This window comes from Caretta caretta, chromosome 6 (genome assembly GCF_965140235.1).
Source record: "Caretta caretta isolate rCarCar2 chromosome 6, rCarCar1.hap1, whole genome shotgun sequence".
Classification (NCBI taxonomy): Eukaryota; Metazoa; Chordata; order Testudines; family Cheloniidae; genus Caretta; species Caretta caretta.
Window position 1 is genome coordinate 24,215,114 of NC_134211.1, and position 26,672 is coordinate 24,241,785.

At 43.4% G+C, this 26,672-nt stretch overlaps 1 protein-coding gene across 2 annotated transcripts in view; it reads left to right on the forward strand.

Moving 5' to 3' along the window:
- Nucleotides 1-26,672, forward strand: part of TNNT3 (troponin T3, fast skeletal type) — a 48,436-nt gene that overhangs the window by 18,009 nt on the left and 3,755 nt on the right. For both annotated transcript variants that reach the window (XM_075129325.1, XM_075129324.1), the window contains exons 4-10: nucleotides 16,626-16,644; nucleotides 17,687-17,732; nucleotides 19,121-19,237; nucleotides 20,632-20,709; nucleotides 21,031-21,144; nucleotides 21,569-21,678; nucleotides 23,127-23,217. In XM_075129325.1, coding sequence (XP_074985426.1) covers nucleotides 16,626-16,644; nucleotides 17,687-17,732; nucleotides 19,121-19,237; nucleotides 20,632-20,709; nucleotides 21,031-21,144; nucleotides 21,569-21,678; nucleotides 23,127-23,217 — 575 coding nt within the window. The remainder of the gene's footprint in view (nucleotides 1-16,625; nucleotides 16,645-17,686; nucleotides 17,733-19,120; nucleotides 19,238-20,631; nucleotides 20,710-21,030; nucleotides 21,145-21,568; nucleotides 21,679-23,126; nucleotides 23,218-26,672) is intronic.

Genomic DNA, 26,672 nt, shown 5'->3' on the forward strand with positions numbered 1-26,672 from the left:
AACCTTTGCATAACGGTGACACATGGATATTAGCATTGTACATATTTACAAGCTAGGTAGGTGCATGAAGGGAGAGCAAAATGGTGGAACTGAGGTCTGGGACCAAAATATAGTGAGATATTTGTAAACCTACATTCTAGATATGAATAGTAACACAGATTGTATATTCCCATCAGATTTGTAAATTTATGTTCACGGCCATGTTTAAAATAAGTACAAACACCTTAGTAAGCCAAATGGATCAGCACCACTTGGTTTACAATTTTTTTACATATTATGAAGGATTTATATTTCTTACCAGGCACCTGCATGCTCCATTTACCTGGCTTCGTTCCATCACATCCTGTATTTTTCCATTTCTCACCCTTTCTCTTTCTTTTGATGGTGTTAGTTTTCTTTCCCTATAACCAATTCATATTCCCCTCCTTGGCTTGAAAGATTTGAGGTTGTTATAATCATGTGTTGCTTATTCTAATTCTCTTGTTTTCTGTCGCATCAATCTTGTTCCCTGACACTTCCCACCTGATGAAGTTCATGAACCAGGTATGTGACATGACTTCTGAATTCCTCTTTCCATCCTGCATTAGTGTGTGCAAGAATTCAAAGGTGGTAGAAGGGGAAGGGACACAATTCTGTTACGTTATCACTTACAATATGTTGGCTTTCAATCTTTCTTCTGTAACTTTGTCTCTGTAGATTGACTAGTGATGATGATAGTCACTGCATGAAAAATGTTATACATTTTAATATACTGGGCCAGCGCCTCAGCTGGTTAAATCAGGGTAGCTCCATTTGGGGATCCACTTATTTATACCGACTCAGGATATGGGCCCACGTTCCATCTGAGGGCACGATTTGGCCCAATACAGTTGGATATTGTTTTCCTAGCACATTAATTCATACACTTCCCCTGCTGCGCCAAAGCATACTCCAGTTGTGTAAGATGGATACTAAGCTACAAGTCTGTTCTAGCGAATAGCTTTGTAAAGCATAGATTAAACCCTCTATGCTCTGCCCTTTATATAAGTACAAGGTAGAGCCTGTGGATGAGGATCCATTCTTTGGGGTGCTGGAAGAAAGGAATGGCCACAAGCACAGAATAGAAATATGATGTCTCTATTTTGTTCACACTTATAAAACTGCACTGATGTAATAAATATGGTTCTCTGTAAACAAATGGGAGCCAGCAGTACTTAATTCACACAATATTTATGTATTTTGCAAGATTTACACTTTTTTTACCTTTCATCTGCATGCTCCTTCCCCTTTTTCTCCCATCCCCCTCTCTTCCCATTTCACACATGTATGTGCCATTTGTTCTCTCATTAATGTCCTTAGTTTTCTTTCCTTGTAACCTATTCATAGAGTACACACAAGCTTGGCTTGAAAAAATTGAAGGTTATTGCCGTCCTGTGTGTCTTGTTTCTAATTCTGTGTCTTCCTTTGCATCTTTTTCTCCTGACACTTCCTACCTAATGAAGTGCATGAGCCAGGTATGTGATGTGACTTCTGAATTCCTCTGTTTCAGTCTCAAGGGTTAATGTGCACAGGAAATCACAGGTGGTGCAAGGGAACAGGAGATAACAATAGATATTAATGATACTTTTTTCTTTACTTCTCTACTTTTAATTGTTTTTCCATAACCATTTCTCCAGAAAATAACAAATGATGATATCTAATCCTAAATTCTGGGTGTAAGAATAACACATTTGAGGAAAAATATGAACCATTTTAAAATCCACTTAGGACTGCATCTGTGTTGTACACTGGGGCTTTGCTCCGACAGCAGGGATAGAAATCAGATCATCATTCTACAGAAGCACAAACGCAAGCCCCTTCCACTTGAGCTAATGGAGAAAATCCTCTAGCTATTTTTGAACCTCTCTTTTATGAACTAATGGGGGATTGAGTTCATAACATTGGAAAGTTCATAAAACTGAACATCTCAAAATCACCGTATATACAGTGCATAAGTTAATGTGTTAATCATTCAATAATAGTGTACCTAATGAATGGTAACAAATGTATACAGGGTTCCTGAATTTCTTTGTGAGAACTGCATCTCTTCTTTGCCACCAAATCGCGGTGTCTTTTCAAACCTGTACAGCTGCTTGGAGGTTGGCTGAAGGACTGAAATGGCATTTGGTGGAAGAAAAATGATGTTGGCTGCAGAAGGATGGTTCATGTAACCAATCGTTTATAAGACAGATGTTCCTAAAACTAAGCTTCTACTGTATTAAGGGTAGACTTGCCAGAATTCAATTATATCATTAAATGTTGGTAAAGGTCAATTTCACTGTTCACACACAAACCAACAGAAGATATCAATATTTATTTTAAAGCATTTTAAAAGATTTTTATTGATTTAAATGTTCACATTTGTGCAAAATTATGGGTTTTAGGCTTTTTTATTTTTATCTATTTAAATTTTCACAGTTGTAGGAAATTATGTGGGGTTCAATCAATGTGGAGGCCAGACAATAATTATTTAATGATGATAGAAGTTGAGATTCAAAATGTTAAAGCTTTATAACTGTTAAAACATACACAATAAATACCCCTAAATCAAACTCTAATAAGTTCTCAAGCACCATTTTTCTTACTGCTGGCTCTTACCTATCTGTAAATTGTAATTATTGGTAGAAATATTTTTTTCATCAGTTTTGTGTACGTGTGGTGAAATCAACCTTTATTGACATTTACCAATAAAAATCTAATCCTTCCAAGCCCAATGAAGAGTATAGATTCCATCACGCAAAGTGGAGCAGTTCTGATTCCATCCAATAGAGGGCAGTGTTGCAAATAGGCCCTCTCCAGTTCAGTACAGCCTAGTTGAAATATATTTGAGAAAAAAGCCATTTTTGGCCCATTGATTGTATAAAGGGAATCTAATACTGTTGGATCTTTGCATTACAGTTATGCACGATTAGCAATATTGTCTGGAATGCTTGCAAGAGAACCACATTTAAAGGTCAAAATCTTGCTCTCAGATGTACAGGGTCAACCCTTTTGCATACTTGGAAAGTAGAATACTGAAATTCATACTCTAGCTAGGCTGAAATTCACCACGCAGACCCGTGAGCAAGGTTTTCCCCTTATGAAATAACATGTTTATAAATCAAAACTGCAAATGGATGTGAATAGCAACAAGAACACATACAGATGCCCTTCCAAAACTGTATTCAAGGCATAAAGTGGCCTGAGTTGTAGATCCAGGAAAAAATACAGAGAGATTTGTGCTGTTAGTTGATTATTAGTAATGGACCATTATATGTAACCAGGTTTTCAAGCCCTATAATATTATAATGCAAATGAACAAAATCCCGCTCTTGGAAAATGACAGACCCAGTATTTCTTTGAGAACACTTTAAGTCCTATGCTCATGTGTAGCTTTAAAAATAGGAGAAACCTTTATAAATCATGGTGGTCAGTTCCTCTCTATAGGTTTTGCAAGCTTTACATTTCTTACCATGAAGCTGCATGCCTATTTCACCTGACAAAATCCTTTCACAACCCTGTCAATTTATTTGCCTTTTAAATGTTACTATTTTTATTTACCTATGATCTACTTCCTAATCACTCTCCCCTCACCTCCTCTGGCTTGAAAGAGCTTAAGATGCTTCTAATAACATGTTTCTTGTTCTCATTCTCTTGTTCTTGTTGCATCTTGTTCCATGACACTTCTCACCTGATGAAGTTCATGAGCCAGGTATGTGACACAACTTCTGAATTCCTCTTTGTAGTTCCAAAGTGCATGTGTGTATGTGTGCGACCAGGAATCCTGGGTTGGTAGAAGAGAAAGAACATAAGAAACAAATATTAACCACAAATGATCACTTACAGCGGTTTTCTCCTTTAATCTCCATGCTTGCTGCTACTTTAACTTTACAGCATCTTTAATTCCCAGCAGCCTCTCCAGGCACCTTTGTTTCAAGTGTTTCTCACTTTATTGCATCAATATTCTTATTTTCCTTCACTCATTCCTTGATGTCTTTCTCAGGCTCCAAAGTGTTTACATATGTATTCTGTTTTCTCTATTTCTCTGTTTCCCATCACTGCTTGTTCCATGACACTTACAGAAGTTCACGAAGAAGGTATGTGACCCACTTAAAGAATCTCACTCCCTTTCTCTTTGGGCTGGTTTCCACTACAGGGAGATCAATGCTGCTCCAATCGATGCAGCGGGGATCGATTTAGTGGGTCTAGTGAAGACCCGCTAAATCAATGCCAGAGCGCTCTCCAGTCGACCCCCGTACTCCAGCTGTCCGAGAAGAGTAAAGGAAGTCGACTGGAGAGCATCATCCGTAGACCCAGCACATTGAAGACACTGGGGTAAGTCGACTTAAGCTATGTAGATTCCAGCTACTTTATTGGTGGATAGAAAGCTGGCTAGATTGTCGGGCTCAACCGGTCCATGTCTAGTTGGCAGCTGGTATCAAGTGGAGTGCCCCAGGGTCGGTCCTTGGGCCGGTTTTGTTCAATATCTTCATAAATGATCTGGAGGATGGTGTGGATTGCACCCTCAGCAAGTTTGCAGATGACACTAAACTGGGAGGAGTGGTAGATATGCTGGAGGGTAGGGATAGGATACAGAGGGACCTAGACAAATTAGAGGATTGGGCCAAAAGAAATCTGATGAGGTTCAACAAGGACAAGTGCAGAGTCCTGCACTTAGGATGGAAGAATCCAATGCACCGCTACAGACCTAGGGACCGAATGGCTCGGCAGCAGTTCTGCAGAAAAGGACCTAGGGGTTACAGTGGACGAGAAGCTGGATATGAGTCAACAGTGTGCCCTTGTTGCCAAGAAGGCCAATGGCATTTTGGGATGTATAAATAGGGGCAGATTGAGGGACGTGATCATTCCCCTCTATTCGACATTGGTGAGGCCTCATCTGGAGTACTGTGTCCAGTTTTGGGCCCCACACTACAAGAAGGATGTGGAAAAATTGGAAAAGAGTCCAGCAAAGGGCAACAAAAATGATTAGGGGACTGGAACACATGACTTATGAGGAGAGGCTGAGGGAACTGGGGATGTTTAGTCTTCAGAAGAGAAGAATGAGGGGGGATTTGATAGCTGCTTTCAACTACCTGAAAGGGGGTTCCAAAGAGGATGGCTCTAGACTGTTCTCAGTGGTAGCGGATGACAGAACAAGGAGTAATGGTCTCAAGTTACAGTGGGGGAGATTTAGGTTGGATATTAGGAAAAACTTTTTCATGACGAGGGTGGTGAAACACTGGAATGCGTTACCTAGGGAGGTGGTGGAATCTCCTTCCCTAGAAGTTTTTAAGGTCAGGTTTGACAAAGCCCTGGCTGGGATGATTTAGTCGGGGATCGGTCCTGCTTTGAGCAGGGGGTTGGACTAGATGACCTCCTGAGGTCCCTCCCAACCCTGATATTCTATGATTCTATGATTCACATAGCTGGAGTAGCATAACTTAAGTCGATTTACCCTGGTAGTGAAGACAAGCCATTCCATTGCTGGGAAAACAGTATTCAAAAAGGTTAAGGTTGCATAAGATGAGGACCAAGAAAGGGATGTCCGGGGGGGGGGGGGGCGGACGAGGGCGGGAATGACCTCTTTTCTGAAGAGTTTTGGATGAACATTGAGAAAAGGGTTGTGTTTGCCAAGCGTTGTGGTTTCAAGCAATATGAAAAGAGTGTTACAGGTTCTATACTGAAACTTCTGGCCTAAATTTTCAAGTGGGACCTCCAGTTTTGGCTGCTCAAAATGGCCTGATTTTCAGAGAGTGGATGCTCAGCATTTTCTGAAAATCAGTCCCCTTTAAGGTGTCTCATGCTGGGCATCCAAAAATTGCAGCACTGATGATCCATAGACACTTGAAAAGTTAGGCTTTTGAGTTTAGCTAGAGCTACTGAAGGAGCTTTGGGTTATAGGTCAAATTATCGGGCATGTTCTGAGTTCTAGAATGAAAAAATTAGCATGTTGGGCAGTCCCTGCAGTGATGCTGGAAAATGCTTGACAGACCCGTGGCTGCTTTTGTGATCTTTGAGAGAGACAAGAAGATTAACATTTTGCTCTCAGAACTACTTATTTTGCTGCAAAGCTTGTTGACGATCCTTCAGATTATATGGTGGTATTTGCCAAAATTGTAATTCCAAGTACAGGTTGATCCATCTTGTCCATCTGTAATTCTATAGTGTTTCTTGGAGAGCATCTCACACATGGTTGAGGGAGATGGTAGTCACAGAAAGAGAAGAAATAATGGATGAAGATTTAGATGGATGGAAGGGTGTCTAGATGAGTGGATAAGAAAAGTGACTCCACAGAATTCTGCCAAAGTGAAAAACATACTGTGAAGAATAAAGCCACCCAATTTCACAAAATATGTTAGGTTATTTGTTATGGTCCAAATTCATGATTTCAGTACCTAATATACCTAATCTATAATGCTCAGTATGGAACTGCACAGTTTGGGGGTCTGGAAGGTGACATTAAAGAAAATTTCAGTAATTCAACACCCACGTCATTCTGATAGGGTTTTTTTCAGACTGGGGATTAACAGGAGAGAGATGCAGAATTGGTTTGGAAATAGTTTCAACTAACAATAGGAAAACAATCTTCTGTGTAAAAAGCGCATGGCAAAATGCTGTTGTCTGTTGAGTCTGGTGTTCTCCTTTCTTTGTAAATTAGACTAAACAAAGCTCATATTGCATGGTTGAGAGAGATTCTGAGGAGGCAACATCTAGAATTTGGAGTCATGTGCTTTTCTTGTCTTTGTTCAAATCTCCACGTATGGGACTACTAGTTTTCTTCTCATTGAAATAAGACCATCCCACAGCAGGGTAGAACCTTCTGGGTCTTCACTGAATTCCAGTTGCTTGGGAGATGGTTCTCCCTTAAACTCTTTCCTTAACACCTTTTATGATACTTCAAGTTGTTCTCTTCTGTAATTTATAGGAGGTTGGAATTCTGTATGCTAATGAGTATGATCCCATGAAATTTGGTTGGGAGTCTGGCAAGCACAGATGATAGCCAGAATGACTCAGATGATTTTGATTATATCTGTCAGTCATACCCTGATGGATTCCAAGCAACGTAAAATCTAGATTTTTTTAGATTTTCGTTGGAAGGGGAAGAAAAATGCAAAAAAACAAAACAAAACAAGAATAACCCCATTCACTTAATAATTTGCTTAAAATAAAATTGCATATGAGGGTATGTTTGTGGAAAGCAAATTCTGAATTCACAAATGTGAGAGTTAGCACTAGAAACCTGATTCTAAGAAGGAACAGAAATAATATTATATGGCCTATCAAAACTAATCGACACAATATGAATTTCCAGTATCCAGTATTAATACTCTCAGTCTGAAGTATGAATACTTTAAAATAAAAATTCTGGAATTATTTTACAAACAATTTAGAAAATGGAAAGCTCCTTGTAGACAATTTGTAAACACATGTAACCCTTCTGCCAGTCAGAGTTGGCATCAACAAAGATCGGATTCAATATCTAGGGATTCCTTTCCAAGAATACAATGCAAAACAGGCTCAAGCCCCCATCCAGTGACCTGGGACAATTACACACTATCCCCTGGGCACCTCTAAGAGGCAATACTTCCCTTCTCGCAAGCACAGAGTCTGAGTGTAGCAAAACCTTTTAATAAAAGGAGGGGAGTAACTCAGCATTAATTTGGGAAAATACTGCAACTAGGTTCATAAACATAAACCCTGAGCAAAAGACCCACCCCCAAGTAAGTTGGGCAGTGTCCTTTTTTCCTCAGGTTCTTAAGTCCAGCAACCCAAAAGTCCCTTTAATGTGCCCGTCCCTTCTCTGCACCCCACTCACAGTTGCTGTCCTTGGTCAGTGCAGCCCCAGAGTCCAGAGGTTCATTTGCAGAGTTCATCTCCCATCCTGGGTGGAAGGGGTGGTGGTTAAAGAGGCACCTTACACGCTCTGCTGCTTGGGCACACTGCCATGCCAGCCACTTGCCACACTTCTCTGCAGGGCTCTTCTCTGGCCCTCTCCGCCAGCCGCCTTGCTGGCCACGCCTCTCCACCAGCCGCTCGGCTCGTCACTCGCCAAGATGTCTTCAGGGCCCACCACTTAACACAGCTGTCAGTGATTTCAGCTCACAGTGCTCTCAGCTGTTAGTGGCGGCGGGAGGGCAGGGCCTCACTGCTGGTGCACACTGGGCAGTCTCTTGCACCAGAGACACTGTCCCAAATTAGGTCTAATACTTAGACCTAGATATCAGTAATTTCAGCTCTGCAACATGTAACAAGACTCTCAGTTGAGTCTAAATTAGCTCTTTTATTATACGTGGAGAGAGGAGGGGTCAAATGGTGTCTAGGACCCTTAAATACAGTCCACACCACCAGATACAAGTACCTGTACCCGCCCTCTCTCAACTCATTGGGCTTTGGAACCCATGTCCCCTGCCTAGCGAGTGCTGTTCAGTTGAGGGTGAGTCCCTCCACTGGGGTATGCCAGGTACAGTTCTGCTGCCCTTGATTCACACAACCAGGATAATAACGCTTTATTACTCCTGCCCCAATAACAAGGAGACTGGGGATCCAGCACCAGCCACAAGTGATCATTTGGGCAAGCAATGACATCATGCCGAGTACGTAGGCAGGTGCCCATGCAAACGAGATCAACTCCTGAAATCCTTTTCCACAGCTCACCACTAGATGTCAGGGGAGAGCTCATTCAGACTCTGCTTACACACATAATCAGACACAATTTCTCAAATAAATCATATGCTTCTAGTTTTCACCAGGTCTTCCTCCTAAATTCTATACTCCATCTCTTACTTGCCATCCAGAATTATGGGCATATGTTCTCACCTGAACTAAGTCTTCAAGAGATAGACAACAGGACTTGTGCTTTTAAGGCTCTTTTAAAAATCTCACCCTTTAGTGTCTAAATATGGATTTAGGAGCCTACCTTTAGTTTCCTATTTTTGTAAATTTTGGCCAATGCCAATATCTGCACTTACTGGGTAACTGGGAATGTGCACGACAAATTGAACATGCAGGGTGGTGGAATTGATAGTACGCAGTTTGCCACAACTTCATCTGACAGGCAGAGGAGCAGAGAGGAAAAGTCACTTTCCCATTGGCCAAATATTGCTTTTGATTACACCGGAGTAAATCTGGAGTAGCCCTGTTGAGGCATAATCTGGCCCCAGAAGAGTAACCAAGGGGAACAAGTGCCTTCACTAGATGACATTATCCTTTGTTTCATCTTGACTTTATTGCCCTACAATCGAGCTAATTTGACTTCTCCCATCCCAAGCTCCTCCTGTACATCTCTAATGTCCCTTGTGCTTTCTTGCACTTGCTTTTCTTTTGTATGTGTGTGTGTGTTGCCCTTTAAGAAGAGGCCCCTGAAGAAGAAGAGCAAGAGGTTGAGTATGAAGAAGGTAAGTCTGTCTTTCTTTCTTGTCCTTGAATCTGGGAAGTGATGGGCTTTATGGGATGCTACCAAGTCTCAGCATTGCTGCTTCATGGTGCTGTCGTATTGGTCAGCTCTATTCAGTCTGAGTCGATGTCTCCTGTCTTCTGCTATGGTATTCCTGGCTGAATCTGAGTTTGTTGCTTTACTCTGGCTTTAGCATGACTGGAGAGCAAAGCTTCAGCCTTCCTAAGGGCCACATAGAAAGTTCTTCGGGGAGGGGGGAAAGGTTGCACTTGTTAGACAGTTGTAAAATCTGTTAATGGGTTTCTTTTAGGATGAGGCTAGTGGGCCTAGAGGTGTGATACTTCAGATAAATACTGAAAAAGCTGATGTTGACAGCTGTTTGCCCAGCACAACTCCTCACTGGAATTGGTAGATCAAGGGTAGTGAGTTCAATCCTTGAGGGGACCATTTAGGGATCTGGGGCAAAATTTGGGGATTGGTCCTGCTTTGAGCAGGGGGTTGGACTAGATGACCTCCTGAGGTCCCTGATATTCTGTGAATTCTCTGAGATGAATAGGAGGGAATTTTTTTGACAGCTGCATGAGCCTTACTATTCTCCATCAAAGCTTTGGGAGTACACATTTTAGGGGAGATTCGCAGCTGGTGTAAATCAGCAAGGCTTCATTGAAGTCAACGGAGTTGCACTGATTTACACCAGTTGAGGAATTAGTTTTGTTTCTGTATCAGAGCTATATTTTACGGAGCTCCATTCAGTTCTGGTAAAAAAAAAATCAGACGTTCAATATAATTCAAATGAGCAGGTTGATCCTTTAACAATTTGTTATCAGTAGGGCCCTACCACAGCCATGAAAAATGTGTCATGGCCATGATATCTGGTCTCCCGCCGTGAAATCTGGCCTTTTATGTACTCCTATCCTATACTATACAGATTTCACGGAGGAAGACCAGCATTTCTTACATTGGGGATCCTGACACAAAAAAGGGAGTTGCAGGAGAGTCATAAGGTTATTTTAGGGGGGTTTGTTGTTTTCCATCCTTACTTCTAAGCTGTCTTCAGAGCTGGGTGGCCAGAGAGCGGCGGCTGTTGGCCTGGTACCCACCTCTGAAGGCAGCGCCCCGCCAGCAGCAGCGCAGAAGTAAGGGTGGCAACACCATACCAGGCCATCCTTACTTGTATGCTGCTGCTGGCGGTGGTTCTGCCTTCAGAGCTGGGATCCCGGCCAGCAGCCGCCGCTCTCCAGCCGCCCAGCTCTGAAGGCAGCGCCACCAACAGCAGCGCAGAAGTAAGGGTAGCAGTACCGCAACACCCCCTACAATAACCGTGTGACCCCCTCCCCCACACAACTCCTTTTTGGGTCAGGATCTCTACAATTACAATACCGTGAAATTTCAGAGTTAAATAGCTGAAATCATGAGATTTATTATTTTTTAAATCCTATGACCGTGAAATTGACCAAAATGGACCGTGAATTTGGCAGGGGCCTAGTTATCAGCTATAAACTAGTCAGGATAAACAATTGCTAACATACTTTATACCGTAACTGCAGTGATTATTTTAATAATAACAATGACTATATTAATAAACTACTTTAATGTGTGTTACAGACAATAGCTCTCAATGGCCTTGGGACTTGCAGTATAATAATTACAAGTCACTTTGGGTTTCAGTAGCTCTGTTGGGCAAAGGTACTGTGTCCCATGATTCCTCTGGGTAATTTCTTTTCATGCATTTGAGTCATTGGACACCCTCTTCTCTCCTTTCGTTTCTTTCTTCTTTGTTATCCAGCAAGTTCAAGATTCCAGGAGTAGTGGAGAGGGAAAGGGAAAGAGTAAGTGGGGTATTTACAGAAGAACAGCATCAACTGTGGATTGACTAGTATACTTTCTTTCTTTTGCTTTTGTTCTTCAACCTGCAGCTGGAGACGAAGGAGAATACTATGATGGTAGTTTGGTGTTGTTCTGAGACAACAAAAGTATCTTTCTAACCCTACCCTTTTGTTCTCCATCTGCTTCTAATCCTCACTTGATTTAAACTCAGGAACTGGGCCAAAACATCACTGCTGCAAACATTCATTCACTGTGCATATCCAGGCTCTCTCAGGGGACTCTGCTGTGTCTGAGGTGTTTATTAGCGCATTCCATCGCCAGGGAAATTAGCACTGGGAGAACCTTGTACTCTAGAATGTTCAGCTCTAGAACCCTGCCCAGTATTCTAGGTGTGACCTAGAACCTTTAATAATGTGGTATTTTCAGCAAGGCCCCAGTTCAGAAAGGCCTGTAAGCATGTGCTTAAGTTCTATTGATGTGTTTAAAATTAAGCAAATGCTTAAATGCTTTGATGAATAGGGAAGTACTTAGACATATGCTAAAAGCTAGGCACATGCTTAGGTGCTTTACTGAATCACGATATGTCTTTGATCTAAATTGGAACTAACTCAGAATAAAACAAAATAATTCCTATTAACATGGATGGGTAACTGATGGAGGATTTTAAGAGTTATAAGCAAATATTCATGGTATGTAAAACTTGAAATTATGCTTCCCAAATATACAGCACATGTGCCTTAACTTGAAAGCTGATCTGTGCCAGTGGCTTTGTACTCCCACCACAGGGGAAGCCCATTGTATTCAATGGGGCTGTGTATGGGTGCTAAGATCCATCTGCATGGATGCAAAAAAAACAGGCCCTGAGCCTTCAAATATTTAAATCCTAGTCCAGCAAAATCAGTAAATCACTTAAGCACATACTTAACTTCAAATATTGAAGTTGATGGGACTAAGTTAAGCACATGCTTAAGTGCTTTGGTTGATTAGGGCCTTAAGCATATATCTAACTTCACTTCTGTGAGGCATTTAATTGGCTTCAATGAGAGCAATTTACAAGAGGAAAGCTGTGCACATGCTTAAGTGTTTGCAGGATCGGGGCATGAGGGAGTTTTGGCACCGCAAATAAGCAGCTATTTGAAAAGTTTATGGAAGATTAACAACTATGTAACAGAGAAACTGCTTTTATAGAATTGGTAAACTCTAATTATTGCTGATTTAATAACTATTATTGTTCATTTTTATGATTACAATAACGAGGTCTACCGATGAGCAACACTACATAAGAGCGAGGTGATATATTATTACCTTATTACCTCTAATCTCTGTTTGGAAACTCCTCCCTCAATGAAAGATTTTTTTAAAAGATATTTTTTTCAAACAACTTTGCCCCCCCTCCCCCGCCCCATATGAGTTCTTTGTGATCATCAATGAATGCAAAGGACCAATGGGCTTTGCATACGGTCTTAAAGGAAGCCCTCATTTCTTGATGTTGTTTTGTCGCTTTCTGGATCCCAGGAGCTCTAGAGTACTAAGGGACAGCAGGTTCTAAAGTGAGAGTCTGAGGTTCTTCCAACATTAATTGAAGTCAACTCACTTTTTAAAATTTATTTTCTTGCTCACTTTTTTTCAGCCTTTTTCTTATTTTAGGAAAAACACTTTGAGAACTTTTCTCGGCCCTTTACATCAGTTTTCACTTCAGGATGTGAATTCTGTCTCTCTTTTTAAATAATATATTGCTTTGCAAGCTCTTGATGTTGGTTAGAAGTGTTGTTTCTGGCAGATGAGAGGAAGGGAAGCGACAAGAGAAATCTGATGCAGTTGAGGTGTAGTGAAGTTGGATTCTCGGAAAAGGGAGAGCACAGTAAGAATATGTTATAGATGTAACAAAAACAATGGAGGATGCCTTAATGATACATATGGAGTTCCTGTGCTATCCCACTGTGACTACCAGCAACTTCTGGAATATATGTATTATTGCAGCATCAGTGAACCTGGATTTTCAGTGGTTCTTTGCAGAACTGGCTTCTTTTGGCAGGGTGATTGTGGGGGTTTTCTCACAGACCCTCGGTTCATGGGCAGAATGCGCAGAATATGAGAGTCAGAATCCACCATATGCTTCAAAGAATAGGAATTTGCTACGACAATTCCTGAGTGTTAATAAATTTTGGCCCAGTTCCTTGATTGGTAGCCCTGAAAGAGAGAGCATCTTAAAAATAAATCCCAGCCCAATGGCCAGTTTTAGTGCATACAGTACGTTCTGTGCTGGGCCATGCACATTGCAGGATGTTTTTTGGATGAAAGCTGACCTTTTTAGTAGTCTCTCCCTTTTCTAGTTTCCTGGTGGTGCATTTAGATGTCACATCTACAATACTTTATTTTGACAACAGCAAACTAACTTTTTTTTTTTTTGGTAATCATTTGTTCATTGAATTATTCAGAAAGCAACAATTTAGCAGCAACTGATGTGGTTGGATTCACCCAGTCAATGACAGACGGGTCAACCAAGAATAATAAACAAGCACAAAACAATCAGTCTTTCCACAGCTCTTTTTCTCTCTCTTATGTCACAAATGCCACTAACTTACAACTTCCTTGTTAAACTGGAATGGTTTGGTTATTTCCTTAGAATTTCATAGGCGAAAGGAATCCTGCGTGTCTCTGAATAACATCCAGGTCAAACTGGTTGAAGCAATTTCCCCACCGCAAATAAATAACAAAAACAAAAAAATCATACGAAAAGCTCACTGTCTATGGACAAATCGAAACAAAAGAAGATGAACAACAAAAATCCTACCTGGAGAAATAAGCTAATTTTGCTTTTATCGGGGATGATCTCTGACTTATTTTTATTTATATTCTTATGAGAGTACAGTAAAACCATGATCATTTGACACTTGATTATTTTATTATTATTATTTATTTGCACCATTGTAGCATCTAGAGACCCACAACTGCAATCAGGGCCTCATTGTGCTAGGTACACCATGCAAGCAACAGTCCACATACCCTGTAAGCAACAGTCCTTGTCTCAGAGGATTTACAAATCTAAACAGACAAGACAGCCAGCAAGTGAGAGAAAGGAACTATGAACACCTGACACTCTCTCTTCTGTGGCCCTTAGCGTATGTCTGCCCTTGGGGCTAGGGCTGTGATTCTCAGCTCGCCTAGACACACTCATCCTAGCGGTCCTGGGACTAGCGCCCTAGAAATAGTTGCATGGCACAAGCAGAGGTGAGTGGTGGCACGGTCTAGCTGTGCCGAGTACAAATCCGCCGGAACCCCAGCGAGCACGTACTCAGCATGGCTAGCCCCTGCCGCCACTTGCTGCTGTCCAGGCTGCCTCAGCTATATTGCTATTGTGAGCCAGCTAGCTCAGCGAGGGCTAATGCAAGTGTGTGTATGCAAGCTGGAGTCACGTCCCTAGCTCTAAGTGTAGTCACAGCCTTGGTTATGCCTCTCACCTTGAATCCCTTAATCAGCTCCCCCCATTAGCAAAACCCCAAATAGCTGATATTTCCTGCAAGGATTTTTCACCACTGATTTTAGAGGGGATTTTTTTTTGGCCTTATGATCGACAGGACATTGACTTTTATTTTATTTTATTCTCCCTTGTCCCACTCGCCCCCATGCCCCCACACTTGCAAAAACGGGAGGGTGATGGGGCCTATGTTGCCAATTTAGTCGTTTTCCAACACCTCCCCTGTACATTCAACACCCCCTCTAATTTCAGTTCCTGGGGAAAACATGCTGACAGTAACCTGTCACTCAAATCCCCACCAGTATAGAGGATCAATTAACAAGTGGAGCCACACTGAAGGGCTAATTAGAGGGCGAAGAAATCCCACCAGCTAGCAGCAGCTAAATACAGAGGAAGGCAGCCCTGGGAGGATAGGTGGGTGAGTGAGTGAAGGGCCTCATGAAAGGCAGAACTGGCTGCTAGCACTGCTGCCTTTCTCCCCAGAAATAAGAGCTGACTGGGACTTGTAAATATGGCAATAGTATGACTGGCGATGGCCTGCTTGAACACACTGTGGTGGTGAAGTGGCCAGGAGTGAGACTCCCAGAGTACAGGTGCTCCATTTTAAAAAAAAGGTCATCCTTTGAAATGCATCAAAATATAATTATCTGACCTCAAATAATTACAGGGAAAACATATTGTTTCTGGTTAACTGGGTGCTTGGACCAAATTCTGAGAGAAGCTGAGCTCCTCAAATTTGGCTCTGTCCACAATAGGCTGTGAGCTTTTTATTTCTAATCCATCCCACCAAGCAAACAATACAAGAACATTGTATGGCAGAATTCAGATGAATTCCTAAAAGTTCAAACTCAGCATGTGGCTATGAAAGTCAACCTGGGTCTGTAAGAGACAACATTAGGATAGAATGTATGGGCTTAATACTCCTCCACTTATGGGAGAAACTCCATTGAATTTGCTGGCATTACACTGATATAAACCCAGCATTAGAGATAGGAGAATCAGGCTCAAAGTGTATACGAAACAGCACATCACCAAAACAGTAAATGGCTGTTTGGTGCAGTAGAATGTCTCTCATTATGAAAAGCCCAGGATTGACTAACTTGGAGATGGTTTACATTGCATACTGAGGGGGTCTGTCCTCTCCTGGAGACACAAATATCACTCTCATTAACATTCATGGGAATTTTGCTTAGAATATCCACCAATGCCCCCTTATGCAGAATAAGCCCCCTTAGGCAGGATGATCTTTCCAGGGTGGGTTTGAGGGCCACTGCTGTGTATGAAGGAGAGAAAGAGAGAACATGGAGACTTTGGGAAACATAGATGCCATGTGGGGATGTCTGGGAGTGAATGCGACTGGAGGTGATTTATCACAAAGCTGTTCCCCTTCTGGGCCATGTATGCAACATTTTAGTAGATCTGTAGCCAAGTTTAGCTCTCATTTACACCAGTGTAAACCCAAAATATCTCCATTGACTTTAGCGGAGTTGCTGAGAATATCCACCAGTGTAAAAGAGATGAGAAACTGACACTAGGAGGGGGAATATTCTTTTTTTACCTTTCAGCTCTGTCATCCTCCCTATAGCTTTGGTCTCCAGGGGGTAAGAACTAGCACTCATCTCATAAATGAAACCATTAACTTCCAGATGCTACGTTAGGACTTTTAAACAATCTCTTGTTTCCTTTCCTTTTCTGTAGAGTTCTGATTTGAGGTCAAATCAGCCTGCTTTCACTCACACCAAAGGGAACGGTCTCTTTTGGATGTGTATGAGGCATAACCAGTTACTCAGGGGTGTTCCTCCTAAACCTGGATTTCCCTTCAGTTTCCCAGCTTTAACAAACAACAGCTGGTGTTGTTTTTCTCATTCTAACTGTTCTCCCTCTTTTCTCCCCTCTCTTCCTGTTTTCTGTCCGTGTTTCCAAACTCAGAGGAAAAGCCCAGGCCAAAGTAAGTGTGCATTAATGGTTGTTTTTAAAAATACTGGTATAAATGTGATGACCATCCATAGACCTCCTACCAGAGAAATGTCTCCTACTACCTATGCACAGCCCTCTCCTCCCCACCATTCATGCAACATCTAGCATTTCTGGACTCTTCCCTAGACTGCCTCCATCTGTCAGAAGCTACGGTAAGACTGGCTACAGGCCAGGAAATAGAGACCAGTCCCATATCAGCTCATACATCTTTATTACAGCGAGGACTGGCACAGACATCAGGTCTCTCCAACCAAGTGCTCCTACTCCATCCCCTGTAGCACCTTGTGCTGGGTGAAGCTGAGCTCATGTTATCTGCTCATTTCTCCTGGATAGCACACAGATGGGAAGAGAGGGTACCAAGAGGGGAAAGGCAAATGTGCAGTATACTCTGCCCACCTTTCTCTGCCTGCTCTGTGGCTCCGTTTGCAACAATGTGTGCGGGTAAAAGAGAATGTCTGACGGGGACGGCAGTTTGCCACAGGCAATGAATGCTGAGGGGTTCAACATTAAATCCTTTCCATTGTTCTTCAAACCATGAAAGGGGGTATGAGTTGCAGCAGCTGGATGTGGGGAACAGGGCAGCCAATGGCAGCATGTCATGGGAGTTACCCATACTTCCAGTGTTGCTGGCAGGCAACACAGTTGGTTTGTCCTGGGCTCCACAAGGCTTGACCAGGATTCCCCAGGGATCTTCTGGCTCTAGTGGATCAGTGCCCTGATTCTCCACCAAGCCAGCATCCCAGGATGGGTCATGCAGCGTTCTCTTTGTGTTAGCAGCCTCATGGAACTTTACATGTGAGTTGTCCCATTCTGCACCTTTTTGTGCAAAATGGGATGACCCCATAAACATTTGGGATGGGTCAGCTCCCTCTATCTATTGGGTTTTCAATCAAGCCATAGCTTCAGCTGTACCTCCTCATCAACATTTCTCCCTCAGCATGGCTCCATTTGGTGAATGAGTTAATCTCTTGGTTCTTTGAGGTTCAATTCCTTCTATTTTTCATCCCCTACAGACTGACTGCTCCTAAAATACCAGAGGGTGAGAAAGTAGACTTTGATGTAAGTATTCCTGACACATGTCCATCACATATGCACACCCACCTCTTCCTGCATCACTACTAGCCTTTGTGAAAATGTCACTGCCATGTAGCCAAGGGCAAAAGGAGTCTATTTTCAGTGAAAGATTAATCTGGGGTCCATATCTGAAAAACCTGCTTACACATTGCTTTAGTTGTGCAGCTGTATTTATAGCTTAATTTGTCTTGGAAAGAGAAATCTGAAGGGTGGAAATGGAATTAGTAACTGCTTATAAAGCCTTTAGATCTTCTTCCTTGCAGACCTTTATTGTGATCTTTATCTTGGTCAGTTAATTATTCCTCGGTTTCTCAAGGACAATCCAACTGCCCTTTCAATCACTTCCGAGTCCTGTCTTTTTGCTGAGTGTTCCAGGCAGCTCCCCTGACTCAAGAATGATGAAATAAGATTAACTTTGGAGTTTCAGTGGCCAGGAAAGGACTTTCATGGTATCAAGAAACTGCACATAGTGCATGGGAAATGGTTATGTCCTTTACCAGAGGGGTAGCCGTGTTAGCCTGTATCCACAAAAACAACGAGGAGTCTGGTGGCACCTTAAAGACTAACAGATTTATTTGGGCATAAGCTTTTGGGGGGTAAAAAACCACTTCTCCTTTAATAGGCCACACAATAGATTTAAACTAAACAAACAAAAAAACCCAAACCCCATAACAATGCACCAATAAGCAGAAAAGAGATTTAAAGAAGCAAGTCCCTTGGAGGAGGCTTTCCCGGCTGTGCAGGTGCCTGTAATGAATCCACACACATAAAACAAGTTGTATCAAGTCTGTCTCTGAGAAATAGTGCTCAGAATGGCACCACCAAATAACCAAACAAGCATGGACCCAAATATGTTTCTAGTAAGTCAACAGAAAAAGAAAAAGCCCTTGTGATGAGTGGTACATGATTACATCAGGATAAGTTGTATGCTCATTCAGGGTCACTGTAGTGTTCACCTTGTCCACAAGAAAATGAAGCTTCCATTAATTTTGACTGGTGTAGGAATACTCAGGTAAAATGAGGAGTCTGCAGAGAAATGTAAAAAGAAATGTAAAATGTAAGAGTAGGTGAAATAGGATGATACATTGAAGCGAGGAAGTGGGAGCTGGGAAACCAGGACTCTGTCCCTTGTTTTACCACTGGCTATTAATTTGGGCAAGTCACTAAATGTCTCTGGCCCTGATTCAGCACCCAAGTCAATAGAAAGGCTCCCATTGACTTCCAGATGTTGCCCCTTGTGTTTCAATTTCCTTATCTGTAAAATGAGGCTGTTCGTACTTAGCCTCCTTTGTACAGGGGCCTGAGATCCTCAGATGGAAGGAGCTGCACCAGTGTTAGATTGTTATTGTAATAACGCCTTACTGCTCCTTCAGGACATCCAAAAGAAGAGGCAGAACAAAGACCTGATTGAACTGCAAGCCTTGATTGACAATCACTTCGAGGGCAGGAAGAAGGAAGAGGAGGAACTGCTTGCCCTGAAGGAAAGAATTGTAAGTCTCTATGGTGCCATTCCCAGTGATGTCTGCTTCGGGAGGATAGTGTGTGTAATTACCTCAGAGACTCAGAACTGAACTGGAACCTTACAGACCAAATTGCTCTTTCTGTCCAACAAGTGGAGACAGGAGAACAGGGGACGATAGTCCTTTAAGGTGACTGCATCTTGTTCCCAATGTGATCAAGATAATGACGGTGCATTTTTGGCTGGTGTAGAGTGGAATGTGCCCATGTGGAAATCAAGGACACCTTGCAGTGGTAGCCTTAATGAGGCTTGGGTCAGTGCACTAGCCTCTCAGATATGAAGAGCTAAATGCAAACGTGGATTAGGTCCCAAATGAAAATAAGTCTTGGGTCTTCTTGTCCTTCCTCAGGGGTGTGTTTGTTTATACTACAAAACACCATGTACAGTTAAGCACAGCTCAGGACCACAGGCCATTTCTGCTCTGACATATCCAGGAGGAGGTTGCTGCAGGCCAGGTCTGAGGTGAATTGGGTAAAGTGATGAGGTGGACTTAAGACTGGAGTAGCAGGGCTTAGGCAGGTCAGGGACGAGGTAGAATGGCAGAGGTGTGCGGTGGGACTCAGAACTAGAACATCAAGGGGTGTTGCAGGTTAGAACAAAGGTGCATTAACAGAGCTGTATGTGAAGCCCATAACTAGGATAGCATGGGTTGTTAAAGGCTCCAGCGGCGATTTAATGGTGTGGGGGGAAGGGGCAGCTGTCCCGGGGCCCAGGGATTTAAAAGGGCCTGGGGCTCTGGCCGCTGCCACAGTAGCGATGGCTGGGAGCCCTGGGCCCTTTTAAATCGCCAGGCCCTGGGACAGCTGCCCCTTCCCCGCTCCTACCATTGGCAGCCCTGCTGGTAGGATCCCTACTGGCAGGGCCGCCAAAGCAGTGTGTGTGTATGTGTTGGGGCGGGGCACAAGGGGCAGCGCTTTAATATTGGCTGCGTACGAACTGGTACCAGCAGCCACTTCTTACCGGTACGCTGTACTGGCCCATACTGGCCTACTTTCACCCCTGGGTGGATGAGGCATAACCATTTTGAAAACAGGTGTAGAAACCATCTGCTAGCCTTGGGTCCCCTCTGTAGATGGACAGTCTATTCTATTTGCTCAATTCTGACTTGAGGGAAGCCTGTCCCACACTGCACAGAGGTGACCATACTCATTGTAACCCATCCCTGTTCTCAGCCTCCCAGGTGTTTTACAGTCATGGAATTCACCTGGGGCCGTTCAGCTGGCTATGTGCCTCATCCTGCACGTTTTGGTAAAGTAATGGGAACGGTCCACTGCCTAATATGGAAACTAAAATCCTTTATAAAGCTTTGGAGACAAATAAAGCCACATACTGATGACTCTGTGCCTCTTCCTTTGTTTTGGGCAGGAGAAACGCAGAGCCGAAAGGGCAGAACAACAAAGAATCCGGGCTGAGAATGAGAAGGAGCGTCAGGTCAGGCTTGCGGTATGTGCCTCTGCTTTCTGTTTTCCTCTTGGCACATAACAAGAAAGTACCTGGGTTCAGACCTTGTTCGGGAACTGTGAAAGGAAATGGAGAGAAGCTTTAGGTCCTGCCTGCCTCAGGAACACCAGAGAAGATACTGCTAGTCTCCTCATTACAGTGAGGCTCACTGGGCAGAGCCTGGGAAGGAAGCAGCTATAACTTCCCAGACGCATACATTCCTACATCATTCCCTGCAGTGACTCCTGCTGCTAGTGGAATAGGTGTGGGCTCCCCCAGCCAAAGTCCTTTCAGTAACTTGTTTTTCTATGGTGCATTCTGCAGGAGGAGAAGGTAAGAAGAGAGGAAGAAGATGCTAAGAGAAGAGCTGAGGATGACCTGAAGAAAAAGAAGGCTCTGACCTCCATGGGTGCCACATACAGCAGCTATTTGGCAAAGGTAAAGGCATTGATCAATGGATGAAATAGGGAGGCAATAAACACACCTCTCTGAATTTTATCACCACTCGCATACCTCTCTGTCCCCACTGAGTCTCCTAAATTCTCTACCAATCATTTGGAATTCTCTAAGTTTGTTCCAGCAGTTGCTAGGAATCGCTTAGATTTTCATGACAACTCCTATAACTGCTTGGGATTCCCTGAAGTTTCAAGGCCATTGCATAACTTTTAGGAGTGTCTCAGCTTCTATGGAGTAAGTGTTGTTGGGAATGCGCTAATGTCTCCAGAATGACCCCAGTGCATCTGCCCGGAAATGCTCGAGTACGTGTCCATGGTTCCTTAGCCCTTCCACAATATCCCTGTACTTCATCCTGAATTTGTGCAGGGCAGCATCCACTGATATTCTGGGCGTATGTTTCCTACAGGCTGACCAGAAGAGAGGAAAGAAGCAGACTGCTAGGGAAATGAAGAAGAAGATCTTGGCAGAGAGGCGCAAAACACTAAACATTGACCACCTGAATGAAGACAAGCTGAGGTAACATGCCATCTTCATTTGCTGCAGGTAGATTAGATGATTTCTCAGGGAAATCAAGGCTGACAGCTCTGAATGAGGACACAGAGAGATTTCTTCTAGTGGTCTGGGGCCTACCACACTGAAGGAACTTCCTGATAAGGCAACTGTGGAGCCTTTATGAAGCCAATGCTAAATTGTGCCTTTGGCTGTGCTGGGAAAAAGGGGCAACAGATGTCATTGTACATGAGGTGGACATCCAGCCGTGATCATGGCTTAGTCAGACTGCCTTCCTTCTGCTGCTAATCAAGCTACGGTTGCCACTTATCTCCTGGGACCATGACATCCTGTAAACCTACAGACTAGTTCGGCTCAGCTGAGCTCAGGTTCATTTTGGGCACTGTGCTACCGTGATGTTCCACCATGGCACGTTGTCACAACATGAGGCTGCCTCTTCATTCCATGATGTGTGAGTGTATTAGGTGAGGAGAGGGTGGTGCAACATCAACACACGCTGAAGCAACTGCATGACATGAGAGGTAGAGAGGAGCATGTTAGCTTTGATACGTCCCATCCCCCACACAGCTAACCTTGCCTTGTAGACGGTCCTCAAAATCCTAAAAACCAAACAGTCTAAAATCTAAGGGAAATTAGGGACATAGAAAGAGAGTGTGCTGTAGGAGGACCTGTGTGCCCTGGGATATAAAAGGAATGGTAGGGGCCACTTTAGAAATGGCACCCTACAGAAGAGCCAACCCTGGTGCAGATGGGGGCAGAACAATGGTGGATGTCCCGAAACAGAAAGGGTTGTTTGTAATGTGGTTAGTGTCATAATTGTAGGAGTACTGCAATCCAAGGAGGTGGATGGATAAGGATAGGGAAGAAGAGCAGGCCTCTGTCAACATCAGTAATAGTTGAGATGGCTCTGCAATGCAAAAATCTAGATGTGAACTGTCTCAGAGTTTGGGGGGTTCTAGAGATCTAGTGTTCTGGTCCAAGCCAATCTCTAACTAATGTTACACTGGGCCAGTTTTGCTCATCCACCTTAGCCCTGAGACTGGTGAAAGCTACCATGCCAATTGCTCAGCCCAATTGCTCATTCAAACTTTGGAATCCCACTCACCACTTCCCCTCCAGTTCCCCTGGGTTCTTTAGTGAGCGACAAAGAGCCGAGTAAATAAATACATTTGTGAAAGGGTGTTAATGCCTGATAAGAGGAAACAGTGCAAGGCTGAAATGTTAACATGGATAAAGCTGAGGAAAATAAAATCTGACCATAAAAATAGTCAGTGACATGAAGCTGGGGAGGAGTTTTGAAGGGGAAGCTGTATGGGCTGCGTGCACACACACACATGCCACACACACACACACACACACAAATTTGCTACTAGTGTCCTGGGGGCCACAGCAAACATGTGACATTTCAAATGTATGAAATATTTCTCCTGTCTTCCTCCCTCTGCAATGCATAGGGATAAGGCCAAGGAACTGTGGGATTGGTTATACCAGCTGGAAACTGAAAAATATGAATTTGGAGAGAAGATGAAGAGTCAAAAATATGAGGTGGGTTGAGAAGCAAGTTGGTCATGGCACCAGTCACCTCTGGGTCCAATCTGCAGGAAAGCTGTGCAACTCCCATAGGAAATGTGGTGTGGAGATATCATTAAGCTAGTTCCACACACAACTTTTGGAATATTTACCCAGCAGGGTAAATTGCCAGAGCCATGCATGGCATACGGGAATCATATTTCCCATAACTGTATACCTACCACATGCATGGGGCTATTATTAGGAGGCTGCAATTGAGTCTTAAAGTTGGAATTGATTAGACCAGAATCTATGAAAATGAGACACGCCCCACAATGGGAAAAGAAAAACCCCATTGTTTATTAGTTTGGAAGAGAGGTATGAAAAGGGGTTGGTCAGATGCTTTCAGTTGCCTGTCTCCCTCACCAAGTGACTTTCTTAACCACATGTTCATTTTCATACTTAAATTTTGGAATTTTTATTTCCATCATAGAGTTAAAACAAAAAGTGTGGGACGGAAATGACCCCCTGTGGACTGAACTCTTAGGAGGCCCTTGATGAAATCTATGCCTCTGTAGATGTGCATCTTACTGAAGTGCCACATGGTATCAGAGTGCTGACATGTCCCTTTCACGTCTGATCATGGGATATGCCCATACCCAACTGCACTACACTTCAGTGACCAGAATCCTGCTGGGATCGATATTTCTGGCTGCTTTTCTCTGTCTTCACTTCCTTTTTCCAATTTTTTTAAAATACTTGGACTGAGGACAACCCACACCAACATGATTATCTTAATCTCTCTTAGATTATATCACTACGTAGCAGGGTGCAGGCGCTATCCAAGTTGTAAGTACAAAGAGTTCGCCCATGTGACAGCAGCAGCGAAGTCTGCTAAAATGCATGAGCCTCCTGCATGGCGAGATTTTGCGCGCTTGCGCACGCAGGTGGACAGCGCACCAGCACTCAGTTCCATCTGGCAGAGGGATGAGGAGACTGAGTCTTGCGTGTCTCCCTTCACTTCATTTTTCTCTCACCTTCCATTCTTGTAAAGCAGGGTGTAGTCTGAACAGTAGCACAAAATCACAGTGGTGTTTAACAGTTGCTGTTGGATGATTCATGTATGCTCAGATGGAATGAATCTTCTGGACACTGCATGACAGCCCGCTAGTTTAAATGGAATGTAGCAGCACCGCAGATAAAGTGGGAATTGTTATGTTCATGGCACACATACAAAGAAATTAGATAAAAACAGAAAAATACTCTTTCTGGAAGGTTGCAACATAACACTAAATTTCTTAGAATTTAGAATAACACACAAGAACCCCAAAACAGAGAGAGATAAAGCAGGCTGCTCCTTAAACCAGAGAAGCAAAAATTAACCTACCTTACTCTAAGTTGGCTTTGTGCAGAACTGACTGCTGAAAGATCCAGACTGCATGCTTCCCTGTAGAGCCCCAAAGCTTATAGAAAGTACAAAAGGAAAAAGAGACGAGAGCAGAGTGTAATAAAGAAAGAGGGAGGGAGGGGAAAAGGAGACAGAAAGAAAAAAGGTCAGAATGAGTAGGAAGGCAGAGAAGAGTGAGAAAGAAAGGAGAGAGAGATGGGAAGGGAAAGTGTGAGAAGGAAAAAGAGAAGAAGACATAAAATAACAAAGAAAGCAAGGGAGAGAAAAAGGAAGAAAATTGGACACACAAGATGTCAGGGAGGGGGCCGGGTTTTAAGCACTAGCCTCTGTGTGTACATCTTCACTGTGTTTTAAAACCCATGGCAGTGAGTCTCAGAGTCCAGATCTACATACTTAAGCTCATGGGGCTTGAGTTACTGTTCTAAAAGCAGCTGTGTAGACATTTGAGGTCAGGCTGGAGATCAGTGGAGACTGTGGTGGGAACTGGGCTTCAGAGCCCGAGCTCCTGTCTGAGCTGCACTGTCTACACTGCTGTTTCTAGTGCCATAGCATGAGCCCCGTGAGCCCTAGCATGAGCCCCGTGAGCCCTAGCCTGTAGACCTGGCCTCTGAGACCCAGTGCTGAAAGTTTTAAAACGTAGTGTTGCTGTACCCCTATTGCTTACTGGTACTGTGTAAGACACTGAATGCTGTGCCGGCTGTCACTGGTTTAGCAGAAAAGGTGAGTCTCAAGCCCTTGAGTCAGTTTGAAGGGCAAAGCTGACTCTCTGCCAGGTCTGAAAAAAATACCCAATTGCGATAAATGAGTCAAATCCATGGAGCAGATTTTTAAACTACCGTGAGTAAGTACAGAATGCAGCAGATCTTTCCTTTTCGATGTTGTCCTGTTGCCTCTAATGTCTCAGTCTTGGTCTCTTTCTTTTTTTTCTTTTTCTTTTCCTGTTTGCCATGGGAAAACTTGGCCCAGGAAATCCGAGATGGCAGACCATCCTGAAATGTGATCTTTTCCTGTTTCAAGCACTGGGAATGTCAAATGCCATGCGACTCTTGCTGGGTCACCAGTTCTTTGACTGTGAGTTTGCTCAGAACATGGAGTCCAGAGGCAATGGAGAATTCTGAATTACACCAGAGCAGAAGTAGGGGGAGGAGGGGGCTCAGCAGGTGAACATTCACCTCTGCAAACCAGGGTTTGATCCTGATTGGGTTACACAGGAAAAATGAAACGAACAGAAGTTGGTTGTAGACTCATTCTAGTTTTTAGTGGACATATATTCAGAGCACAAAGATCACTGCAAGTACTTGAATAGCAAGACTGCACGTCAGGACTGAGGTGCTAAATCAGGCAAAACAACATAGCAGCCACACATTGGGTCTACACATCTGGTACTTTATGTATTAGCCCTTCACTTTCCTGAGCATCTAGTTCGTATCTAAAATTCCACCATGATTAAGAGAGGATGAGCTCATCTTCATCATGAATTCCCCCCCCCCCCCGCCGCCCCAGGGGCAATGAGACACAAGTATTACCACACCACAAATTGCCAGAGTCTGGAAGATGGCTTGGGAAGGACCTCAAATCCTCCACTCCAGCCCTTCTTTCTATGGTTGCTGTGTTTCCTTTCTAATATTTCCTCTCTGTCCCCTTTGGGAACCCTTCAGTCTATTAGAGAAATGTCTGCAAGGGGTTTTGCAATGTGCATTCTCTACCTCCTGCCCCCAAATCAGCTCCAGAGCTGCTCTACTAATTAGCCTGCAGAAGGTACTAGGAGAGCACTTGCCCCATCAGCCTAATGCCTTGGGGCCTGATCCAAAGCCTACTGAAGACAACAGGAGTATTTCCATGGACCTGTGGAGACTAACTATCAAGATATCAGGAGGTGCCTAAGCCCGGTAATACCCCTCAGTTGGAGTATCCCTCATTCCCAAAGTGCAGCAGTCTCTTTATATGATATTGATGGGTAGAGGCAAGTGCATCCTGCACCCCTCCAATATACTTCCCCTCTCTTGAAAGCCCTGGAGTTATTTGTTGCTGAGCATTCTCACTAGTTTTCCTCCAGCTTTGGAGCTTTTCTGTTTCCAATTTC